We start from the raw sequence: 26,315 nt of genomic DNA, 5'->3' as shown, positions 1-26,315 counted from the left end.
AACAGCAAGATTAACGTTTTTCCTTTTCTTTCTAGGGTTGAGAGACTTCTTTTCACAGCAAAGAGCTAAAGGCAACTGGTATGAATTTGGTTTAAACTGGCCCTAACACTGGCTTTTTATCTTCAATGATTCCGTGCTATTTTTATCAATGATGAAATTCTTTTGTCCTTGAAGCCACGCCCCTTCAATGCCTCTTCCTCCTCCTTCTCCTTCGACGACGGCCACCAATCTGTTTGGCTACCATATTCTTCAAATAAGGTGTTGCTGCTCTCATTTGATTTCTCAACAATCCACTTACGGTCTTGTTTCTGATCTTGCTCGTGGCTGTTAATGCTTTTTGTTCAATCGTCTTTCCAATTTTGTTAATCAGTGGTTGAACTAATGATTTTGACGCCTGGTTCTTTATGGCCATTAACACGTTATTCTCGCCAAGTTGTCTTCTGCCCATGATTCCGCTCTTTTTTGTTTTGTTGTTTGAAAACGTCTATATATCCTCTTATCTGTGTACTTTTCTGGTGGTGTTTCTTTCAAACGTCTTTTCCAACTCAATGAACAGTTTCTTTTTTATCGATTCTAACAGTTTAATTAAATAGAGTAAATACGTTACCCAGAACGTCTTGAAAAGCATCATTTTTCATAAAATTAATCTAATATGTTTTTTTTCCTTTCATCCTTCTTATTTATAGGATTCAGGCGTCCATCAGTACACCGTATCTCCACTTTCGATGGTGCTTGCTGCCGCTCCATTGCCAGAATCAGAATCGTCATGATCTTTGTCGTCGTGACGATACCTCCTCCATGACCGTTTACATCCGTCGTAGCGCTGACATTTCAAGCATTCTCTAGTATAGTCCTGAAGCAGCCTCGTATAGTTTTTCATCACCACCAACAATGTGTTTCCAACTTGCTTTTTTGCATTTCGATCGTTGGTACAACCGTACATCGAATATTCTTCGTTTAATAAGTCATAATTGTGGTCCACCATCAATCGTACGTATCGTTTATACATACCTTGCACAATCATGATCTCACTTTCGAGGCGTTTAGCTACGGATAGCTGATTTTGGTTTCCTGATTCCGATTTGCCTTTAGCCATAGTGAATTTGCACGAGAAAAAGAGTGCTTGCTAGTCTAGTCCTACCACGTTTTTATAAGCACTTGCAGCTGTTACGTCACTTGATCTATTCTGAGCATTGATGTAAGCGGCTTTCATCAATGCCATCTTGCAAGACATGCACGGACAATATTCATTTTTGTCTCTATCCCAGGCCACGCCCTCTTCAAATTGTACTGTGTTGCAATTGGATGGTTCTGTTGTTTCCCAAAAGGCTTTAACATCCTATCCATTTTTGAACGTGGCATGACGTTATCCGTGTCCTTTTCGAATACAAATGTTATGAACACCAGCAGCACGCTCATAAATGTATTGTCCCTCTTTTGGGTAGCAGACACTACGGTCCGTTTCAATTGAAAAGGTTCTAGAATTTATTGCTCTTTATCCTTCTAGGATACAAAAAAGGTATGCTATCGCTTCCTACTTTTATTTGTGTTCCGATCATCGTGGGAGCTGCATCCTACTACCTCTATCAATCTTATCACCGTCAAATGGAAATCATCAAACAGGTTTATCAAAGTCGAAGAAGAGCCAGGGCATTTCATTCTACGTTAAACAATCTCATCCAACATTATCACCTTCAGGACGATCTTGGTATACCTGACCCCTTGAACAAAAACGCTTTTGCGTTTTGTCTACGAAATATTGGCGGAGGACGTCGAACCATCTTACTCTCTTTTCCACCAGAACACAATCATAATGCTCGTCTTGTAGAAATTATGCTCTTTAAAAAAAATGAACCTCATTACGATCAAACTCTTGGATATGAAAATGTAAAGGTGGTAGAAATGGGGACTCTTTTTGTTCAAGAGCTTAAACAGTTAAAGCAAGCACCCGAGTGGGATCTATAAATAAAATTTGCAACTTGCTTGTTTAATGATAGAGGCAAAACCAAAGCGATAACATGATGAGAAGAAAGAGACGAAGAACAAGGCGTCGAAAACAGAAAGGAGGCATTTTGCCATCCTCTCTCATGCCATCCATTGTTCCTCGGCAACTGAGACGACGAAGACGTGGTCAAAGAGGAGGATTCTTACCCCTGTTTCTCATTCCTGCTGCTATTGCTGCTGCCAAAGCTGCCGCTGGAGGTGCTATAGCCGCCGGTGCTGGATATGGTGTTAAAAAAGCTCTTGAAAATGTATAACTTATGACCATCTTTAAACCGTAATTCCTTCTTGTAATCATTTTCCAAAATAAACGTTTTTTTCCAAAATTTTTTTTTTGTTTTTACTTGCGCGAGCATGTAGTGACGTCACCTCATCTTTTGGTTTGCGCGCGCACTTTTTTTTTCGTTCATTCAGGATTGGGCTAGAGCTAGCGCGCCTTTGCACCCCCTCCCCTCCCCTCCTTTCCCCTTTGCTCTCGTTTCCATGGTTATTGCATTTCTTGAATCTATGAATATAATGAGTCGTCTATCCATAGTCCCCACATACTACTAGAATCTACAATCTCTTGACATCGTTTTATAGTCTCTTCTAGACTTTCGTGGTGGTCATGATCTGTTCAATTAATAAAAATTAAAATACTAAAATTTGATTATTATTTTGTTGTCCAACCAAAGAGTTTCTGAATCAATTAAAATAATCATTTTGATTGTAGTGTCAAATTCAACGCTAGATCATTAAAATGTTTTGGTTATCTGGAGGAGTCATTTCATAAAGTTTTAAAAGTTTACAAGGGAGTAAAGCAGCAGCAGCTATCAAAATTAAAACAGTAGATAGGCATATACTAAGGCCTACTTATTTAAATGCAATTCATCATCTGAACTTGATGAGAACTAGTTCAATTGATGATCAATCTAAGTTTGTATGACCCAATCTAATTAAGATTTATATAATATTTTGGCAATTGGACAACACTTCATTGTCTAATGCTAATCAATGGAATCAATCAAAGATCAATTCGTAATCAATGTTGTGGTGATGATCAAAGATCAATCGGAAATTTATAATCAATGATGATCAATGTCCCACTGGCAATCATTGGTTATCTATCAATGATAATCAATTTGCAATTAATGAAAGATCACAGTGAAGGTTCCTCAACAATGAAGTTATTGTTTAGTGATTATTCGACATCAATCGATTAATTGATATTGATTATTTTTTATGGGTATCAACTGGTAATCAATGATCAATTTTAGCGATTACAAGAAATAAGCATACACTGAATTTATAAATTATAGGCTAGAGAGTAAGAAAAGCTGACAACAATTAAATAAACTTGAACAAATCTTTAAACGTTTATAATCATGACATAAGAGTTATATTGATACCTGCTTCGACATCTTCCTGTATTCATTCTAAATCATCATTTTCTTGTTGTAAAGTAAGTGTACTACTGCAAGCTTCTGTTTCGAGAGAAATTATCAAATGTAAGCATTTTATGCAAATTAAATCTAATATTAAATACTATAAGCTTGATCTAAAATCGATTTGTACAGTCCACATAAGAACGGAAATAATAAAGTTTTTTTGTATCTAATATTAAAACTCACCCTAATGATAAGTTTGGCATGAGTGCCAGGTACGAGGAAGGAGTGGTCGCGCCTAACCAGCCCCTTCGCATAGGTGACCATGGCAACCGGGCCACAGTCCACCGCTACCTGGCACCCGTCACACCTTAAGAGGTGGAGATACTTACCATCACACGCTAGTCCTTTGAACAGAGAGGTGGGTGGGAGGGGAGAAATATTATTGCCGCTTGCTCAAACAACAACACAATGACAAAGCTGCCACACTGCAAACCCTACCAATACCCCTGAACCACCAGGGGGTCCCTCCCATGCTGTTCGGTGGTTCACCGCTGACCGATTAGACTCGGTTTTAACTTTGCCTAAATTACATTCAGGCTGAATTAAAACTCATCGTAATGATAAGTTTGGCATGAGTGCCAGGTACGAGGAAGGAGTGGTCACGCCTAACCAGCCCCTTCGCATAGGTGACCATGGCAACCGGGCCACAGTCCACCGCCAACGATCCGAGGGTGCTTGGAGAGGACCCTGGGACCCTGTGGCCAGGTTACCAGGGACACCAACGACACCATACCATCTCAAGCACCCCCAAAGCATATAGACCACCAGTGACAAACATTATACTTTATTTGCAACCGGAAAGCTAAACAGACGGATGGCCACAACGGACTCATTGTCGGAACGAAACACCACGTGTTGTCTACACCAATAACGGCCCCACAGATGAGCTGCAATCGCCACTGGGAAGAGCTCTTTGTAAGCTATCGACTGCGGGCGTTGACGATCGCTCCATATGCCATTGAACCACTCCCTGTCGAGGAAAGCACCGTAGCCCAACGAACCCGCAGCATCCGATGTCACCTCGACTGATGCCAGGGGGGTCATGCCCGGGTAAAGCCAGAAGCTTACGCCGTTCCATGATTCCAGAATCTGGTTCCACCAAGCAAGGTCCAGATGAAACTCCGCATTGAGACGGATTGGGTGGTCGCGGTCTCTAAAGCAACACAGTAATTTGATCATGCGGCGGAGAAATGCCCACCCTGGCCAAACATCTTTTGCAGCGTGATGGAGATGGCCAACTAAGGACTCCAACTCGTGCCTTCGACACCCTCGACGCTTGGTCCACGAATCGATAAGCGCACGCAAGCTAGCGAGTTTGTCCACTGGGAGGCGGGCAACCCGATTGACCGAGTCTAGCTTGATCCCTAAAACGACAAGAGTTGTGGCGGGGCCCTGGCACTTATCCGGGTGAAGTGGGAGGCCCAATGCCGCGCAGCATTCCACTGCATTCTTGAGATTTGAGGCGCACAGATCCGTGCCAGGAGGTCCAGTCGTGATGAAGTCGTCTAAATAGTGTACCAAGTCTGACACTCGATGATTATTTAGCATGATCCATTCTACCACAGACGCTATGGAGTCAAAGATAAATGGTGCCGACCGAAGGCCAAAGGGAAGCACCAAATCGACGTAGTATCTGTCACGCCATTTCATGCCAAGGAGATGACGATCAGAAGGGTGAATTGCAACGTTGCGATAGGCGGACTGGACATCGAACTTGGCTATCAGGGCTCCTGGACCGTAATTACTAACCATTCTGATGACATCATCGACTCTAATATACTGAAGTGATCAATCATTCACGTCTATACCATAGTTCACACTGGAACCCCCCGGAGATGACAGGTCCACAATTAAGCGCCACTTGCCTGGTTGACCGCTCTTAGGGATAACTCCGAAGCTGCTTACATGCAAGTCCCGCATGGGACATTGTTTAAAGGGGCCTGCCACCCTGCCCAATGCAACCTCGTTGGCCAAGTACTGATCGACGACTGCGGGATGGTCAACGGCCGATTTCTTATTACGCCGAGCGGAAAGAAGAGACGGGATCTGATTAAAGCCCACCTTGAATCCATGGCGAATACCATTGATTATAAAGTTCACTCTTTGCCGATCCGGGTGATCTCGTAGTTCCCAGGTGAATAGATCGGCATTGAGTGGTGAAACTCTGGATACAGGGGGGAGAGCCACTGAAGAGGCTGAAAGGAAAGCGATACTGGATAAGCCCATCGTCAAGGCGAGCCACGACCCCACCCTGCCGAAGGGAGACTGCGGTTCAACACTTGCTCAACGAACGGCGCAATGAATGCCCAGACCCCGCACCTCAACTGGTAGGCTTATCCCGCAGAGTTCAAATAAAGGCGCAGCGATTAGTGCCACGATCAGCGCTACCGAAGCCCAATTCCAATGGAGGACGTCTGCTATCATGATCCAGCAGACTTAACCATGAATGCCCACAATTCGCATTAACAACAGGCTTTCGGCAAACCAACGATATCCTGCTCGAGACAACTGAAAAGCCAACAATCAGCGCCACGGTAAACGCAACAAGAGCTCGGGCCACCGCGGAAGGAATGATATCCTGATCCAGCAGAGTCGACAAATACTGGCGCAACGATTGGCGCATCGACTGGCGCAACGGCTACCGCATTAGCAGCACAAGCTTTGGGCAGAAAACGATATCCTGATCCATAACATTTGAGAACTGAGGGAAAACAATAATTAGCGCGACGTTAAGCGAACTAAGTGCCGAGGCCCCCCCGGGACGAATGATATCCTGATCAAGCAGACTTGACACATAATGGCGCAACGATTGACGCAATAGTTGGCGCGACGATCGGCGTAGTATAAGTGCCCAGGTCAAAGCAACGTGTGATATCCTGATCCCGTAGCGTTTACAACTGAAAAATGCGACGATTAAAGCAACGTGAAGCGCAACAAGTGCCCAGGCCCCCCCGGGACGAATGATATCCTGATCAAGCAGACTTGACACATAATGGCGCAACGATTGACGCAATAGTTGGCGCGACGATCGGCGTAGTATAAGTGCCCAGGTCAAAGCAACGTGTGATATCCTGATCCCGTAGCGTTTACAACTGAAAAATGCGACGATTAAAGCAACGTGAAGCGCAACAAGTGCCCAGGCCCCCCCGGGACAAATGATATCCTGACCAAGCAGACTTGACAAATAATGCGCGACGATTGACGCAACAATTGGCGCGGCGATCGGCGTAGTAAGTGTCCTGGTCCAAAGCAACGCGTGATATCCCGATCTCGTAGCTTTTACAACTGATAAATGCGACGGTTAAAGCAACGTTAAGCGCCACAAGTGCCCAGGCAACCACGGCACGAATGATATCCTGATCCAGCAGAGTTGACAATTAATGGCGCAACGAATGATTGGCGTAACGAATAGCTCAACGATTGGCGTAACGATCAGTGTAGTAAGTGCCCAGGTCCAAATCAACGGCTGATATCCTGATCTCGTAGCGTTGGCAACTGTAAGCGTTACGATTAATGCGCCCAACACAACCCTCCCGAGCTGAGGCAACCAGACGTGCGTACTGCAATCGTTCTTTCTAATAGTGCCACTAACAAGCGAACTAGTGCTATCGAAAAATAAACCCGCGAAATTTAATATAACAATCTATGACTGCGAGAGGGGTGAAGGAGTTTCTAGACCCCAACCAATAACAACATACAACGCTCACTCTCCCAGTACCAACCCGTACTAATGTACTCGCCACGGTGAGAATGACAAACTAACAGTTGCCTGACCAGAACTCAGGGAGGCCTACATATTGAGAACTTAATGCTTCCAGCGAGGAAGAGGAGCCGGAAGTGGTGAACGATCCCGTTTCCTGGACGTGGAGGAGGCGGATTGAGGACACTCGACTTCCTTATGTGCACCAGAACACCTAGAACACTTATGTGCGTAGCAGCAGGTGGAATACGGCGACGAGCAATGACCACGATTCCAGGATCTACATATAACAGACTGCCTTGATGCGGTACCCGCTGTATGGTAGTTATACAACTGGACGTTGATCTGCGACCAGTCGGTAATGTTCATCGCCGCCGCATGTTCCCTGAATGCCTGGTCGTAGGCCAACCATGATTTTCCTGTAAACTGTCTGTAGGTACGAACAATCAGAAGTTTGTAACTCAGCAAATCCCGCCAGCGCTGGGGGTAAAATGAAGTCACGACCATGGAGTAGACTGAAAAGGCCTCGACCCAGCTAACCACATCTTCGAGGCGGTGTTTGTGTCTCTTCGGCTGACTAGTGATAACCAGTTGGCCATCTAGCAAGAGCTGAGGTTCGGAATCAACACTCACCGGCAACAGATTCGCAGGCAGTAAATCATTCAAGTCAATAAACTTGCCAGCCAGGATCTGCGACACCAACTTTGAGGGGACTGGCGAATACCCTGGCCCAATAACAAACGGCTGATGAAGCTGATTAGCTAGGACTGGAGATAGAAGAGGACCAGTTGGGGCCAACAATGGGCCGGTAGTACGACCAGGGAGTGAATTCAAGCTGGAGTTCCCCGTAGCAAAAACCGGCAACGAGTTCATAGAGCTAGGCAGGGAGAATGTGTTGACAAACGATGGGACTACAGAGGTCGACATACCTGTTATCGCCGGCACCTGAGAACAAATACCAGGCGCTGAGGGGACCACAGAAGGGCCAGCACAAATAGGATTTGAACCCAGCATGTTGGCTGTCCTTGCAGCCAGGGACTGCTCCACAGCTTCTTTTATGGCTGCCAAAATGTCAGGAGATATCACCAATTGTGAACTAACCACGGCTGTTGACACTTCTCGAGAGTCGCTCGAGGCCGTAGAAGACTCCATAGTAATGTTTGGAGCCCAAAAAATTTCTAACAAATTTACCCACCATTTGAAGGCGCATCCAAACTCGATTTAAAACGTGGCTTGTACGTATGCTTTGATTCTCTTAACCCTGAAGGTTTAATGTGAAACTCAAAGTGGCAATCCTTTCGTAGTTTCTTTGGCTGAAGTTTATCTAGTAAAGCCGCCAGTAAATCATCCTCACCAAAACTTTTCTTTTTCTTCGTCGCCATTTTGTTGGATGAATTGGGTCTAGTCTCTCTCTGCTCATGTCCTGTTTATCAAATCAACGACTATATGCACGACTATGCTCGATTTGAGGTGATTTGACACTCAATGATTGTCTTATGAGTCGTGGTTTAGAGATCCGAGTTCCGCGTTGGGTTTGTCGTTGGACCCAACGACCCAACAGCCACAGGAGGCCCAGCCTAGATTATATTCTATAGAGAAAAAGTAATCCACCGTAAACGGACTTACGTTATCTTAATTGCTACGTTCAGAATGAAGGAATGTGTTGGTGTTTGTAACCACTTGGTAAATGGATCGTTTGTCCGGATCAAAATGACGATTGAGTTTGCTATAAGCTTATTAAAAGTTTAAATGAATATTATCCTGCTTAACTTTCGGTTAGTCCGATCCTTAACAATAAACAGCAATAATCTTTACCGGCAGCGGCTACCTAGAATTAACCTTGGCAGAGCCACATAGTTATTTCTGTTTCCCCTTCATGTCAAGAGTCCATAATCGTACGATGTCAGAGTTCTGATGATGTTTTGAGATTATTGTTTGAGCTCGGTAAAGCGGCTTGGAACCCGAAGCATAAACCCGAAGTTATTGAGCTTCAGCTATCGAATTATTCGACTAGAGAACATTAGAAAATGCAGCGTGCACTCCAACTGATAAACAACCCTAAGACGGAAAGAATACAGATGGAATACTTCAATAACCATCGGCCTATTTTTGCAAGACTAAGGTCTTAGTTTGTTAGTTCATATTTTGGCTTCGGTGGTGGCCGCATTGTTTACGATCGATAATACCACAGGTAGCCCAAGCATGCACGTGAACATCAGTGTTTATGAACAGCGAGAATGAGAAGGTCCTTGAAGGATATAAACATTAAGAAGGTTTGGAAGATTGGAGCAGTTTTATGCATGAAATGCCAATACTGACGCGAAAGGACTTCAGCTGACTTCAGAGTTATTATGCATGAAATGCCAATACTGACGAGAAAGGACTTCAGCTGACTTCAGAGTTATAATAATTTCAGAGATAAGGATTTCAGAGATGATAATTTCAGAGATAATAATTTTGATTAGAGTTAAAAATTTCAGAGATGATAATTTCAAAGATAATAATTTTAATTAGAGTTAAAAATTTCAGAGATAATAATTTCAGAGATAGTAATTTCAGAGATAATAATTTCAAGACTTGCCACACAACCATACATTTCTTTGTAAATCCTACCGCTTTCAAAAAAATAAAAAAATAAAAAACCTGGATTTATTGAATCGATTCTGTGCGTAAAACATGGTTCTCGCTTAGCTGGTGAGTTACGCGCGACGTTGTCAGGGCTGCCGTCTGTGATGAAGGAAGCTGACAGAAAACCCTTCCTAAATACCATTTTCCAGAGATTAGGCCTGAGTTATTCTACGGATGAACAGATTAGGATTGACAGAGCATTCAGTACCACCAAGAATGATAGCAATACGCAACTATTAGCTGAAAAAATATTGGTATTTTCTCCTCCGGTCGATTCGTGCCTGAATTGCAACAAGAAGCTGAATTGCCACAAGAAGCCAAGCGAGAGAGGTCATTGCATACCAACTCGATGGGATTACCAAGGCCTGGAATATTTGCTGGCGGTGTTAAACATGTGATTTAAATTACATTTTGGGAATAGGAAGAAAGGCTACCAGTTTTATCAACGACAAAGAGAGTATGTTCAGGCTACGGGTGCCAGTTTTGTGGAGCGCAAGCTTGTACTGTATCAAGTTTTTCTTTCGTAAGTACATTCTTTATCCTATAGTGTGTTAAAAAAGAGCTAGGGGTCACGGACACGCCCTTCTGTTCGTGCGGGCTTTAAGGCTGCATTATCATATGGCGCGGGAGGCTGGTGAAATTCAGGAGGGATCGGGACTGAATTTTTTTGTGAGTTAAGGGGGGATTTCAATTTTATGGAGATTGACTTTCTTAATAGAAGGGGAGGATGAAAAAGGAGCATGGTGTTTTTTCTTACGAGGGGGGATCTCAAACTTTTCCTAGTATAAAAAAATTAACCCCTTACCCCCCCCCCCCCCCCCCAGCCATACATAAAGAATGCTAAGAACACCAAACAAGCAAGTAAACAAACAAATAAATTTAAAAACCTAACAAAAAAACAAAGTTATGGATTTGATATACCACAGTCATTTCCTTTTTACTGAAACAGGATCTGCTTTTATTGTATTTGAATAGGCAGATGAGCTGCATAATGTGACAAAGTGGGCTGATGTATAATTTAAAAAAAGAATTCTAGCTTCTTTTATATGAGTGCGCAAAGTGTCGTATTAGCCAATAAACGAAAAGGAGAGCATACCTCTCTCACCTACCTCACCCCACCCCACCCCACCCCACTCCCCTTCAGTACCGTAACACCGTAACCAGCACCAGTTTTAAAGAAAAGAATGCCGGACGAATTTGTTTGAAAACTGGAATCACATAATTCATTGTCTCATGTATACCTACAGGCTGTACTTGAAAAAACAGTTTTTTTCTATAGGAATCACGCCTGGGTGTCGTTCGTTGGATTTTCCGAAAGCTACAACGAGGCTGTAAATGCAAGCAGTAAGTAAAATTATTTTTGTAGCTCATATATGCAAGCATTGGTGATATATTTAATATAGTTTTCTTGTCTTCAGGTAGTCGTTTGGATCGAAGAATCGTCGCCGACGCATTTTATTGGCACGAAATTGAACAGGAATTTCGAACAAGAAAAATGGTTTGGTTGTTCAAAGGCTCCTTGGAAGAGATGAAAGACTGCTTCATAGAGGAAATTGAAGAACTTAGAAGGAAAGAAGTTTATAAACACACAGAGGATGATTGCTCCCCTCTTTGTAAGAAAAAAGGTGCCATTAAAGTAATATTTCTTTAGCGATAGTCAGTTAAAACGTAGGCCTAAGGAGCATTTAACGCCATAATTCTGTATATACTGAACTCAAAATCCTCATATATCGTATATGTTTTGAAATGTTTAGGATGCGCCAACTTTGTAGCCATGGATGGAATATGGAAACTACGTCACCCCCATTGTATGTATCCAGTTTGTATGAACAAACGTTCTTATGGGCCTCGCGATTTAAGAAGATCATGTGCGCCATGCCCAAGAGGAGGTAATTATTTTTTTTACCATAGGATGGTTGTCAGAAGAAACCATTACACTAGTAGTTGCTACAAAGCCAATAGGGAACCCACACTTCCAAAAGTCCACGGCTCTAATGATTAGGCATTTCGTTTTTTTTGTTTTTGTTTTTGATAGTTTATTCATTGTATTATATGAAGGGTGTTATTAAACAAGTCAGGACAGCGGCGGATCTTCATTAAGCCCCTCAAAAAGATGCATAAATTCCACGAGGAGCCATGTCCCCTCATACACCACGCCCTTTCGCATCATACATCCGCCGCCGATTCTTGATTTTAATTTGCTTTGTATAGAACTCTATAATATATGTAAAATTATAGCTGTAGTTTTGTGGTGTACAACATATATATTTATTATTAGGTTTATTACGTCCTACTAGCCAACCCTGCGTGGTTGTAGCGATTTAAAACTAGTTAAATATATATCAACGGTTTTGTAATATATTCAAATCGAACTGAAATAGGAAATGCAAAGCAAACATGCATGCTGTCGGCATATGGTTGATTACGAGTCTTACAATAAACTGGACAATACAGTACAAAGCTGCTAAGCAGTGTTTTATTATTTCATGAATATTTAACTGATTGTACTTGCCCAGTTTAAAAAGTTGTGATGAGACGGCGGGTAACAGTCAAAGAAAAACAAAAGAAAACAGTGGAATTGGCTATCATATACTAGTCTATCTATTATGTCATTGCTGACACTTTTTTACGGGTCAAGTAAAATCCCCCTAAAGCGAGGCGCTGATACTCAATAATTCTTTTTGAGCCCTAGTAAACCCATGCTCCTCTTCTGTACCTTCACAAATGCGTATAGCGTGTCTTTCAAGTTCTCTTTTGACCATTTCTAAAATTGATGTCTGACATACACGCAAAAATGCTAGACTATGTTTCCCGTTCAATTCTAAAATTCTCAAATTCTCATAGCCTGAATGACATCCTCGTCGTCTACCGAGGTGCACCTGAGAATAAGTCTTTCTAATCTGCTACCCTTCCTACCACCGAAAATGGCAAAAAGCAGTGGTTGGGACAAAGTGTTACCAGTGACATCCAAGTAATTCAGAAAAGGGCAGTTTTCGATGACTGCAGAAATGCTCTCTTCGTCTGACCACTTGCGTATCCCTGGTAGCGTAAGACGCCAAAGAGTGTCACTATAATTATACCAAATAATCCAAACTTTCCATTACTGCTCCTCCGATCGACTTCGTCCATCCACTTTCCGATATTCCGCTGACCATACATAACTAAAGGCTCGAAGCCACAGGAAGCCCAAAGGAAGAATTTACGTTGTGTCGACTATAGTGATCGGGTGGAGTGATCAACTTGTTATATAAGGGCTCTAGATAGAGCACGCACAAAAAGAACTCTCAAAAATGCTAAATGTAACAAAAGTTTATTTCTGGACACTATTAGCAACCAAAACCGTTCAGGGATCCCGTGAAGACACAAATAGTTAGTCGGGAAACGGCCTGTCGTAGTTAAAATTTTCATTTAGGTTTGTTAACTATTAGAACAAAAATGGAAAAGTAAAAAAAGACAAAGCTTTCTGCTTCGAAATCTTTAACAATAACAAAAGGAACTTACAATACTTTCGGTTTTGAAATATGCAATAATGGCTGTTGGGCTGTTGGGTTTTACGACTTTTATATTCCAGAAACCTTACATCATCGTCAATATCACGACTGATATCGACAATCCGGTGTAACTTATTAAATTACGGAATAGTGAATATAGTTATGGCCTTGAAAACGAAAGTTTTGCATGGACTCTGGGTGGCGCCGGGTTAACTATCGATATGGGAGAAAATTATAATACAACAGAACAGGTTGCAGAGCATCAGGAATGAGGTGGTTACAAGTTAAGAAAGGAAAAGATGGCTTAAGCAAAAAAAAAAAAAAAAAAAAAAAAAAAGGGAAGAGGAAACATAAAAATATAAAAGAATTCTGGTGTGTATTAAACGCAGGAGGTGAGAGTATGGTGCAAAAATTAAAGGAAACGTGACCGATAATGATAAAACGATAGATGCGCATGCGCACAAGCGAAAGCACCTTTTCCTTCATAGGCACAAAACTGTGATCAGAAGTAGCTCATATCTCTTATATTGATGTTTGCCGTGTTGGGTCGTTGGGTCCAACGACAAACCCAACGCAAAACTCGGATCCCTAAATTGCGACTGGTATAAATTACAGAAACAAATCTATCAACCCAATAAAGCATATAATATAATAATTTATACACATTTGCATTGAAAACATTATGATTCAAAAATGACAGTAGACTGTCGTGTATAGCATACAGTATACAAGATATTAGTTTAAATCATATTTTCACAATATGCAATAACACTAAAGTAAAATTTCAAAATAGATAACAAAGCTGTAAGACACTTATCCAAGGGACAAAGGGGGATTAGAATTGAACAGTGTACAACATATTTGATATTCGAGGGGGGGGGGGGGGGGGGGCAATTATTACTTTACTTTGTTTACTACCAGCCAGTAAATTAACTTTCTAACTAAACTAAGTCAGACAATAAACAACAGAGACTTTGGCTTGATTTTCTGAACAGCAAGAATCTGAAATATTGATGAGACTTGTTGAAGACTTGTCTAACTTGAGTAGTCACATCCCTTACAAAAAGATTCGTTTTGGTAGGGGATTACTGCATGAGGAATCTTCTTTGCAGCATTTCTGAATTGAACTAGAATGCTATAAAGAAATACTATATCAGTACAAAAAATTAATAATCTCTCTTTGCCTGCCTGCCTGTACTATTTTTGACATGCAGTACCTGTTAATGCTTCCTGGGCAAAATATTTGACATCAACATCAGAATCTGCATTCAGTTTGTCCAGACACGGCTTGATCTGTCCCTGAATAGTCCTGAAATAAAGCACAATTCTTTAATACACATTATTTAAAGAGTAGTGTTTGAACTGGCTTAAATTTATCACGCATAATCAATTAACTTACGATGCATCCATCAGGGGCCCAATTTTCTGGAGAGTTTTAGCAACATTGAAGCGAACGTTAGCAACAGTGTCCTTTGATAGATTGAGGACAACTGGTAACATGAGGTTAACAGCATTCTCTGGACCACAAACCTCTGCAAGAACCTGAGGAGAGTCATAATCATAGTCATTACAATAATCATACCCACCACCACTTGGGCTCCCCAGTCTATTATAAGTGGTCCTGTGCTCATTGAGAACATGCAGAGTTGAAGAGTCAGTCATTTCAATTATAAGAACTGAACTTGTATTTCACTTTATCATATTTTTATCATTTGAAAGTTTATTGGTTGTAAAGGGGTGAGGTTTCTTTCTCTCTGCCTTCAATTGGAAAAGCATAAAATAAATAAAGTATCATCAGCATCATCAACATCATCACCATCACTATTATCATCATAAGCATCATCATTGTTGTTACCATAATTACCACCAACACCATTATCATTATTATATTGAATGAATACAGCGCATGGATAAACAAGAGTGAAAGTTGATAGCAAGGAATATACTTACACTGACAGAATGCAGTGTTGTCAGGCGGTGAAGATAGTTTGGTTCTCTAGCCATAGCAAGTACTTTTGGTATGACTTTGGCCTGTTGAATTAAATTCAAGTGATACTCATTATGCATATGCATAACTAAACAGAATGCATGAATTAACCATCCACAAAGCATCTGGAGCGCAGTTATTATACCCGTGAAAAAAACCCACATTTGTTAGAACTTCATACCACAAAATATCAGCTAAATGCAAACTTAGTAAATAAATGAAAAATAGCAATAGGCTGATTTGGAATTCACACATGAATATATCTACCATGCAACTTTATTAGGTGTGAATGCATCTCAAGCTTGAACAATATAATTGATGCATTCATGTTCAATCACACTCGAATAAACCTTGATTAGATGAAAGTACCAGGTGCTGGTTCAATACCTCCAGGCATACAATAAAATTTCTGGCTGAGAGATGTTTACTATTTGTTGATATAAAAAAACAGTTACATAATAATTTTTTTTTTGATTTTGTTGCACAGGTGTAATGACTGCACTCTGTCACTATATAATAGTGTTTATTATACCTGAGCCCATTCTGTCCCAAATTTTTCCACAAGATTTTTCAGGTTTAGTGCTGCAGCCTCACGTATTGCACACACATGGTCAACGAGCCAAGTCATGCACAGATTGTTCAGTTTCTCATCAAAGAATTCCACACCCAGTTGACCAGCAAGTAGTGGCATATATTCTATGATAGCAAGTCTGACACGCCACTTGGTGTCCTCTGCTAGTTCTACAATGGCTGGTAGTAGTGACTGTGAAAGTTGGTGTACTCCAATTACTAGTAAATAAATGAATAATAGGAATAAAAAAGAAATAAAAAACAAAACTTTGATCAACCAATCAGAATTGTTGGACAGATAGAGCAGTTGGATGTCCCAGCATACAAATTGTCACACTCAAGATAATTTTGCAATTTTTCCCCAAAAATAAATTGAAAAGGAGAATGGTGACCACCATTTTTTATTTCTCATATTAAATTAGATGACCAAAGGGCATCCACCTAATAAAAAAAATGTGACATATGTATTTATTGGTAAAAAGAGTCGAAGGGTTTGATTTCAGGACCACTCTCAAGAACACACACAGTTCCATATTTTGTTAATAAATCTAAAAGCATTAGTACAATATTACTTGAACACAATTTACTGCATAGATTAGTGTAATTCAGATTACCCTTTGTTTGAAATTATTCCATGGTGCAATGAAGGACTATACAAAATTTGGGGAAACTGACATTTCTATTTCAATGGAATCACCTTAAGAGCAAATTTAAGAAACATACTGTCCTATGGTTATTTATGTCACTTCTGCTCTTACCTTGATTCACGCAATCCAAATTAGAAATGATGTTGAGACGAACTTCAGGAAACTATAAGAGAAAACATAGGATTCAACATGCTGTAGACTAGTTACATTGTAACTCCTATTGCTTTGATAGCCTGATACTTTTATGCATCCAGGATATGCTCCATAATGAAGGTGGGTTCCATGCAAAAGGAGGAAAACCAGAAAAACCAAACATTATTAAACCAAACAAATTATCCCTTGAATCAAGGGAGACACTAATTAAAATATACTCTACTTTGGAGGGGAGGGGGTACTACCATATGTAGCCTATGCAGGGATGCTCCACTGGATCCGGATAGGCTATGGTTTTTGCAGGGATGTTCCACTGGATCCGGATAGGCTATGGTTTTTGCAGGGATGTTCCACTGGATCTGGATAGGCTATGGTTTTTGCATTAGACCATATTTAAATGGAATTTTGTGCTATATAAAAAATATATATTTGGGTGGGGGGGGGGGGGGGGGGGGGGGTTCGGGGATTTTGGTCTTAGAAAGGGTGAACAATTCCTATGACATTTTCTTGAACAGGATTATCATTGTTGCCCATACAGTATTATTGTATGTTGCCCAGTATCATCACTTCAGTTTGTAATGACTATTGAGTCAGACTATATCTTCTGTGTACTAGCCACCACTATTTTCAATCGAGATTTTGAGACATTTTCAAGCTCTATTTAGTTGACTGTGCAGCAAAGCGTATGAATTTTTCGCCGTGATAACTCCATTCACCTGACGATAATGGATTTTCTTTTTGGCAAACAAATGAAGCAAAATGGCTGCCATATGTGAATTTGAAAGCTGGAATATTTAGCTTTTTTTTGGCAATCTTTAATTATCAGAAAATGATTTGAGACTATCATTTTGAAATGATACTGGTACCAGGACGATACTAGGCCACATACTGTAGTGCTAGCTCTTATCAAGTCTTTGATAGGATATTGTTATGTGTATACAACATTGAATGTGGTGGTACTGTGTGTGTGCTAGAACGACTAGACACTTAAATAAAAGATATCTTATCTACTTTTTAAAATTCAAATTTGACTATGATTCATTGACACCTTTTTTTTTTGCCGCTAAACAATTTTTAGTGCATATTGTCATAATTTATAGAATTTCCCTAAGTGGTCTTAGTAGGGCTATACTTTCAAGTGTCGTGTCTTGAATAAGGTGTCTTTTCTAGGGATTGTTGTCTTAGATCAGCATCAGCCAATCATAGTACCCCCAGGCACCATAGATCAATCGTATTTGTTAATGTGTTGACTTACCTCATCTTTAAGCATGGTTAAGAAGAGGGGAAGGAGATGTTCTATAGTACTGTTAAAATAAAGAGAACAAAGGAATGATTGTCAATCAGTGAATAGACAGATATTATTGACCACAGTTGATAATAGATAACAAGTAACTTACTTATCTTTTCCTAGAAGTGGAGATAGACCCATGATGACAGATGCTAATGCTGATTTAACATGTTGGTTTGGATCAACTACTAAATCCTGAAATTATACCAAAATATACCACAGCTGTTTACATGTTTCAAATATAACAGCCAGATTGAGTGAGGATAGGAAGGCCTATGTTGGTTTCATTCTCTGTATGAAATCTTGATTTGTTTTGGGATTGCTAAGGCCAATTAAAAAATATATGTGTTTGAAAAATAATAGGGTCAGTAGTTAGGCCTTTTTGAGAAATTGGGATCCTCGTAGAAGTATCAGGAGTATTTTTTAATTTTTTGGTGTGATAGACGGCTTTAATCTCTTATTACTTTTTTTGCTCATCGTACGGGTGACATTATAAACTTTCTCTGCAGAAAATAAATTCATCCAAAAGACCAGGTCTGGCTTTATTTTTTTTAAATATCTAGTGATTAGATCTTTTTTCCCAAAAAGCATTGAAATTTTAGCTCCTGATATAAATTGCCAACTCAAGCCTTTATCGGATAAGAACTTCATGTTTATACAAGTCTGAAAGCAAGTTTCAAGTAATGTTTGTAAGCAGATGATGTAAGACGATTGATAAATGCTTAGGTATCTTATTGAGAGAGCAAGAGAGGGAGTGACACATTATTGCATATTCAGACCCTTCGCAATAACTTGTTTCTATGCTTTGTGTATCAATGAGTTTAAAATTTGATCACATCAATAACCATTACTAAAGATAAGATAAAATTTACTCTTCATTTTAGCTTATTCAGAAAAATTTCCACAATCAGTTAAGGTGGCTGACCACTGGGTTTTATCTGCACGATACCATGCAACTTCAAATCGCAAATACTCGGACGCAAACAATCCAATGTTAAAAATCTTTTTAGAGGTTTCAAATAAAAGAAGAAATTTTCGAAAGTTTTTACTGAAATTGGAATTAATATAAGATTGCTGTTAAGCGTCCATTTTTTGACCTAGGTTTTTAAATTGCTTTTGAGATATTGGAGGATAAGTAATTTGCTCCAGGTACAGAAAATTTGAAGAAAATCTGTATGAGCATTTTCGAGAAATTTCACATTGAAGTTTTGAAGTATAAAAAATTTGCAGAAACAAAACATGTTAGTAACTGAGTAGAAAAGTAGTTTGTTTTCTCAGTTTTGAGTTCCTAATTTTATCTAAAGAAGTTGGTAAATCACTTGGAATAATGGGTAAAAAATTTATAGAAATCATACCATTTGATATTTCAAAATATTAGGTCGACTTAAATTGGCTATGAGCCGTATTTTTGGACTACTGTGTTATATGTTAATTAACCTGCTCGTAAATTCAAATCTACTCAATGAATCTCTAAAAAAAAATTAGTATTGGATTTTTTGCGTCTGAGTATTTGTGATTTGCAGTTGCATGGTATTGCGCGGATAAAACCCTGTGGAGCCACCTTAAATGTTATTTACCTTTACACAAGGAAGAATATTGGTCATCAGAACATTTTCTCTGATCTCTGGTGACAAACCCTCACAAAAATCTAGACATTTGTAAAACAATAATCATCATTAGTCAAATTCAACTTGTGGTCTAACATCAATGCTACATTCTTATTGGATAAGCTACTAGTGGCTATAAGTCATAGCCTACTAAAGTTCTGGCTTTGAAAGTCAAAAAATTGAATCTGTAACTTTAATTCAAGATCATTTGCATCTAAATACTTGACCGACTAGTTGGATCTGACTAAAACAATTAGTCCTCTCACCCTCATGGCCTATGATTGAATAGCCCATTTGGCCTTTGGACTTATGAGCTATTGACTCATAGCCCATTTGTGCTCAAGGACTAATTTCAGTCCTTTTAGTTTTTATAATGGTTAGGAACGAGTACCTTTAACTTTCCCTGCGGCAGCAGCCCTGACCTCGGCTTCACAATCCTTCAGTAGTAGCTGGAATGCAAGAACCAAGTCATTCTGGGTAATCTCTGGACCAACTGCTTTTTGTAACTAAAAATCAAATGCACCAAAAATGTTACTTAGTACACATCTTAGGTTCTGTATGAGATATTTATATAGAATACACTTACTTCTGTAAACTTGTCTGCTATCATATAGCGCACCCTCCATGACTTATCCTGGAAAAAAAGTCACATAAGATGAACATCTTTATTAAATGTATGTAACTGAACAATGAAATTTTTAACATTCTTTACATTCTATTGCTTCTAAATTTTAAAATATTGAGAGTAGAATATCCAGAAGCTACTAAAATAATTCTTAAATGAAAATATCTAACTTTTCTTCAATGGCTGACATTGTCATACAATCAATCAATCAGTCAATCAATCAATAGGATTTAGCAGTGGCATTTCCAGAGTGGCACTTCATCCATTCCAATTGGAATTTTTAGAAGGTGATTTTAGTGGATGAAGGAAATCAGGAGAACCCGGAGAAAAACTCTCCAAGCATAGGAGAGAACCAACAAACAACTCAACTCACATACGACACTGAGCCCAGCAGGACTTGAACCAGGGTCGCACTGATGAGAAGTGAGCATTCTCATGGCTAACCCCATACTTCCCTTATGACATACCAGTCATACCTCAGTCATACTTACGAATGCTGATGTTTTGACGATAGGCATGAGCAATGCTTCTTTATCTTCATTTGGGAGAGTAGAGGCAATGAGTGGACAGTTTTCAACAGCAAGAATGCGCACAGAGTCTTGCTCATCAGATGCAAGGTTGTTGAACATGGGCATTAAGTCAGACTTGATGAATTCCAACTCCATGACTTTAGCAAATTCCTGATACAAAATAAAAAGAATCCAGTCAATTTAACAGCACAACAAGACCTTACCCAAGAGACCTTTGCAGGTTATCTGCTATAGCTGTCAATTAAGGTGATTCCCTTGAAAGAAATTTTGCCAATAACATTGCCCTGAAACTTTGTATGGACATTAATTATGTTATGGTCATTAAAAAACTGTAATAAAAAGATGGGGTTACAATTCCCGTTTTTTTGCTAGATGCTGTCCAAATGTGTCAATTTATGGGTTTTATAGTGAAATATGGCAGCAACCAGAGGCTGTAATCAAAAACCTTTATACACAATTAAAAGTAGTTTCATATAATAAAACGTAATTATAACTCAAAGTTTACTAGATAATCTATACTATTAAATCCATCAAAGTCATTGGATAACTATGATTCTTGAGCTATTAGTAAAAAATGCAGGTACCTGTGCCTCTACAAATGTCCAAAAGTTGCACATGTCAACTATTCCCATCAAAATGTTTCAAAATCTATTCAATAAGATGAAGTTGCTAACACGTACACTACATCGATTCCTTAAGGCCTTTTCTCGCCACTCCTTCTAGCTCACTTTCCTCGCTCACACTTTCATCGGGAGTATTATATTCTTCTCTTTAAGCAATTTCCGGCTCAAATTGATAAAGAACAGCCACACTTCAACAGCAAAATTTGGCTGATTCAAACCCAGCTATCCAACATGTACCACTATCTGACGTCATCACAGCCCTGGCATCCCAAGCCATCAAATATGCGATATTCCACAGGGAGTCCAGTTATATTATTTTGCAACTTTGATGGACAATATCAACCCATAAAATGCATTTCATGGAATTTTAAGCTATGATCTGTCTGGTACCTCAGAGCCCCTTTAAAGTTTTTGTTGAAAACGTGAAAATGCACAAATTTTTGCTGTTTGATTGGCTCACTAGTAAAAAAATTAGTTGGGTGTCCATGGTATGGGTAGTTGAGAGGTTTTTTGCTTTGACACCAGATATTGGGTCATCTAATAGCATGTTTTTTGATGCATGTCTATTGTTGTTCTCAGTGTGTTCTATAAGTTGAGGTCAATATTTTAAGACAAATTTTAGGGCTGGCAATTTGCCTTAAACACAGGCATTTATGGTAGTGTGTTTAAGAATGAATAACTAGACAAAGGAAATCTAAAAATATCAGCCAGTCAAATGACAATATCAGACTAGAATTGGTGCCTCTCTGGCCAAATGCCTTTTATGCAAATTAGTTTTAGCTTGGTCATACCTATTTTCTGGATCAACATTACTGGTCAAAATAACAAGTGAATCAAAGAATTGACAATCAAACTTCCAATTCTGGCGGGACATTGTCCAATGATCAGCATATACTTTTAGCCCTGTACTTGCCCCTATTTTTCCTGCAGCTGCCCGTCGAACCATAGGAGTGTCATCATTGCATAGATTTCTAAACATTCTAAAACCAAAGGCAAACAAAGGTATTAATTGTTATCTTACTACATATCTCTCTCATACTAATGTTTGACTTACCCTCTAAGTTCTGCCTTTAAGTTAGAATTTACACGAGAATAACAAACTGAGAACAGACCACATGCAGATGTCCTGAGAGTGAACCAGTCCCCTGGAAAGACAAACAAAATGATCAGACTAAATGCTTATAAATCCTTTGAATGAGGCCTAAGTCTTAAACAAACTCAACAAAGGTTTAAGATAAAGCTCTAAACCTTGTCAACCCAAACCAGTGATTCCTCAATTCAGATATTAGAGCAATTATAATCTTGAAAATGACTAATGGTACCAATGTGCTGTACCATGGTCATTACATTAAGGTATCTGTGCATTTTCATTGAATCATTGACTTGCATTCTCATGCTATGACCATATCATGCAGCATATATTTTTACGGTTATGAAATCTATACTATAGAGTATACCTTGAGCTAATCTTTTGACTAATGGAAAATAATGGTTCTCCAAATCCTGTGTTGACAAATCCCCAGCTATTACTCTCAGGGAGTCTACAGCCTGCATTCACAATATATAATACATAATTCAATAGTTATCTCTGTACTGATACAGAAACAATACCATTTACATCAATACTAAACTTACATACAGTGTTCTACATCTTTTGGGCAACATAGATATCATATCCAACCCTATTGTAAGGGCAATCAAGGTATGACTTTACCTTATCTCTGACTACTGTCTCCTCTACAGTTGCAAGATTTTCCAGCGGTGGCTGAAAACAAGATAAATATAAATTAGACAATTAAAATAAATTTTTTTCAATAAAGCTATTCGTATAAACAAGAGTTGGCAATGTGAAAGATGACAATGTCAGACATTTTAGTCCACCAGATTCTTGGAAGGAATTCCTGACAGAAGGCCAATTTCAGAAGTATAATGTCTCTCAGAATGATCAGTTCCCCTTCTTGATGACCAGCCAAATTATCTCTGTGGCACCTCATTTCTGGTCAGTCAAAACTTTTATTTATACATTAAGCAATACTTGAGCGATATTGAAATCATTACTGCAAATGCCCAGCTTATCAATTACCCATAATACCCTTCTATCCTTGCTTTGATGTTTTAACCTTATCAACCTGTCGAGGTTTTTTCATTTTAGTGTATTTGATGTTTATTTAACCTTTTGACTCCTATGACACCTGAAACTGCCCATAAAAAACACACACCTTATTTTTAAAATGTGCATGATTCACAGCTTCATGGATTTTAGTGTACGGCATGGAAGGCTTCAAAGTTTTAAGACCTTCAATGAAATCAAAACACTGCTTCCAAATCTTTTTCACCATAATTCTACTGACTTTAAAATGTTCGGCAACTTCACTCAGCGAGCCTGGGAAATGTCCAGTTAATATATCGCCACCTTAATTGATCATATGGTCCAAATTGCAGTACGTACATCAAGACCAAGAGATTTTCAGCGATGCCATGTTCGCCCTTTCTTCGATACAATCATACTAGTATTCGTTTTGTTTTTTTTAGCGTGCTGTCAGTCAGATGTTATTCGCGTAGTACACTTTAACGCCATCACGTGGTGTATAAAATTCGATAATGTGGTACCAAAAAAAAAAAAAAAAGCCGGTCAAATGAAAAAAAACGAAGGTTGTCACAGTCTGAGAAGAGCAGGAAAATTTTCAGTTTTTGAAATACCTCCATATCAATCTGGCTCTTAAAATGTTTAGTTTTCAAAACACCTTCATACCAATCTGCTGTTGCTTTGTAAAAAATTTTTCTTCTGGAATATCAAGCAACTAGTGAACTTTGTACCTGATTTGCATAAAACACTGACAATGTTTTTTCAATGGCTTGAAAAAGGTTTAGGTCCAGGAAAAAACGATAAAGGATCTCAAAAATGCCCAGGAGTCAAAGGGCTAAAGAGTAAAAGAGGGTTAAATAGTGTGTTTTATTGAAGCTACTTTTAGCATACCAGCAAACAATGTGCATGTTCTGGCCCACCAACTAATGGAATGAAGCTTCCAAGCTGAAAATAACAAAAAGGGTAAAAACACTTCTGTTATTAGTTTAATATCATATTCATGTATATCAAACACTGGGAGATAAAAAACATGGCATCTACTGTACTTTATTTGTATTGATCATCATTTAATGATGTAACATTGACAAGATCTAATTGGACAAAACAAATAATGAAACCATATGAAAGCATGTAATACATGTTGTGCACAAGATAAGGTTTATATTTAAAAGATGCTGTCATCATAGGCTGTGTTGCTATACCTGTTCGGCCAATGCTAACAAAACTTCATCTTCATCATATATTGTGTCTACAGATAAGATGAGATAACAAAATTATGAATCAGAAGAATCAGACTAAATAAAACAATAAAATGACTCTTGTTTGCCAGACCTGATTAAACTTCCTGTGAAAAATAGAATAAAATAGAATGTAACTTTTAACCAATTTAAACATTTGATTTTACGACTCTAAATCTTCAGTTTCTTTCGTTTACTAAACAACAACTCTTTCAATAGCTTGATGTCAATGTCAACATAATTTTACACTGCCAATCAAAATAACTGTTGTTATTGTCATCAAAATTGTGTTTACTGAAGTTTTTCATATTCAGCGAACTCAAAAATTCCAAGGGCTTGTCATGAAATTGGTTTTTCACTGCCGCCAGTCAAGAACATAATAGGTAGCAAGAAACAAAGTTTCAGTGTGCAGCTTGCAACTAACAAGTTTGCAGAATATGAAATACTGCAGTAAGCTTATGTACTCTATGTTGAGTTTTTAAACTATCTCTACCTTTTAATCAATTGGTCAAAAATAAAATAGCCAAGAAAAATCAGTTAGATCTCCTACAATAACTGACGCTAAAAAGCCCCATGGGAAAGTTTTCAATAAAGTATGTATGTAAGTAACAAGAAAATAAGGCCAAGAATTATTATTAATTTTCTAGAAATAAAGAGAAGGAATGGAAAGTCGGAGAAAGGTTTGACAAATCACAAATTACAATACTTAAAGTCCATTTTTATTGATATTACTTTAGTTAATTATTGTACTTAGCTAGACGTCAATGACAAATACCAAAAGGTGTATAAAGAATTCCTCTGCAAAATGCTTCGAATAAATCAAACAAAATGGGCATGGCATGAAATTAGCCACTACTAGTATGAGATTGATAGCATATTGGATTGAATTTTTAGGAATTTTTGAAATGAAAGTCAAGTTAATAGCTGTAAAACATTCACCATCTCAAATGAAATATTTGCAAGGATGGAGCCTTCCTGAAACTTTACCGTTTGTTCCTATTACGTCTATATGGAATTAAAATCTAGCCCCAACAACTTACCTAAGAACTAAGAATTAAACTAGAGCGATAAATAATTAGTTCACCTGTTAGAAATGGGATTAATTCGCTTCTCGTTCTCTCCAGACCTAAAGCCAAAGCTATGGTAGACAGTTTTTTGATTGAATTAAGCCTCAACTATGAACGAAAAAACGCGAGAAAAAACATTAAGGCGCGAATGGCGATGCTGAATTCACTCAAAATACATAGTTTAGTAATTTAACTTTGATGTTACGTACTTGTACATCTTCATTTCGTAGTTCATCAATAAGAACTGCAATAGGATAGAGCGAGTCATCTCCATCACTGGACGCCATGTTGAAATCCTTCTTCCTTACTGACACTCGTTCGCTTTGCTCGGCGGCTGGGGGCCTCGTTAGCAACTGAAGGGCTCTACATCCGGGGGGTGTAACGTTACCACAGGAAACCTGATCGAGCTAGAGCAAGGAAATTGTAAATACATTAAAATATTTAAAATGCATTAAAAAAATAATGGTCTGATGAATAGAAAAACAGCTTACAAACATTTTAAAAATAAAGAGAAAGGTAAAAAAAAAGTTTACTTTTTCTAAATTGTGGGGAAAATCGTATGTATTTTTTTCTATTTGTTAATTTAATCAATATTTATTATATACAAATTTATTAATAAATTCAAATCCAGCGCTGCAAGTCTAAAA

General features: G+C 38.8%; 4 protein-coding genes across 4 annotated transcripts; all 4 read right to left on the bottom strand.

Moving 5' to 3' along the window:
* Nucleotides 1–2,479: 2,479 nt before the first annotated feature.
* Nucleotides 2,480–6,925, bottom strand: LOC116298243 (uncharacterized). The gene is made up of 2 exons (XM_031706631.2): nt 3,390–6,925; nt 2,480–2,613 (listed from the first exon to the last, which is right to left on the bottom strand). Exon 1 carries the CDS (start codon nt 5,178–5,180, stop codon nt 4,206–4,208), a length of 975 nt encoding a protein of 324 aa, XP_031562491.1. The 5' UTR covers nt 5,181–6,925; the 3' UTR covers nt 2,480–2,613; nt 3,390–4,205.
* LOC116298251 (uncharacterized) lies at nt 5,217–5,654 on the bottom strand. Its single transcript, XM_031706639.2, has one exon. It carries the CDS (start codon nt 5,652–5,654, stop codon nt 5,217–5,219), a length of 438 nt encoding a protein of 145 aa, XP_031562499.1.
* A 109-nt stretch (nt 6,926–7,034) lies between the features above and the next one.
* LOC148913473 (uncharacterized) lies at nt 7,035–9,226 on the bottom strand. The gene has a single exon (XM_089030436.1). It carries the CDS (start codon nt 8,278–8,280, stop codon nt 7,234–7,236), a length of 1,047 nt encoding a protein of 348 aa, XP_088886562.1. The 5' UTR covers nt 8,281–9,226; the 3' UTR covers nt 7,035–7,233.
* A 3,824-nt stretch (nt 9,227–13,050) lies between these two features.
* Nucleotides 13,051–26,009, bottom strand: LOC116298252 (uncharacterized). Its single transcript, XM_031706640.2, has 20 exons — nt 25,878–26,009; nt 25,686–25,776; nt 24,566–24,612; nt 24,255–24,308; nt 22,992–23,042; nt 22,735–22,825; nt 22,332–22,422; nt 22,191–22,257; nt 20,616–20,804; nt 20,086–20,133; nt 19,891–20,005; nt 19,470–19,540; nt 18,002–18,087; nt 17,860–17,908; nt 16,563–16,614; nt 15,767–16,023; nt 15,198–15,278; nt 14,647–14,789; nt 14,465–14,556; nt 13,051–14,382 (listed from the first exon to the last, which is right to left on the bottom strand). Exons 1-20 carry the CDS (start codon nt 25,953–25,955, stop codon nt 14,375–14,377), a joined length of 1,761 nt encoding a protein of 586 aa, XP_031562500.1. The 5' UTR covers nt 25,956–26,009; the 3' UTR covers nt 13,051–14,374.
* Nucleotides 26,010–26,315: the final 306 nt, after the last annotated feature.

The sequence above is a fragment of the Actinia tenebrosa genome, unplaced genomic scaffold (assembly GCF_029948245.1).
Source record: "Actinia tenebrosa isolate PJP-AT-01 unplaced genomic scaffold, QUT_ActTen_1.0 PGA_scaffold0__85_contigs__length_37466705, whole genome shotgun sequence".
NCBI lineage: Eukaryota > Metazoa > Cnidaria > Anthozoa > Actiniaria > Actiniidae > Actinia > Actinia tenebrosa.
The sequence above is the reverse complement of the archived record's forward strand: the minus strand, read 5'-3'. Positions and strand labels throughout refer to the sequence as shown.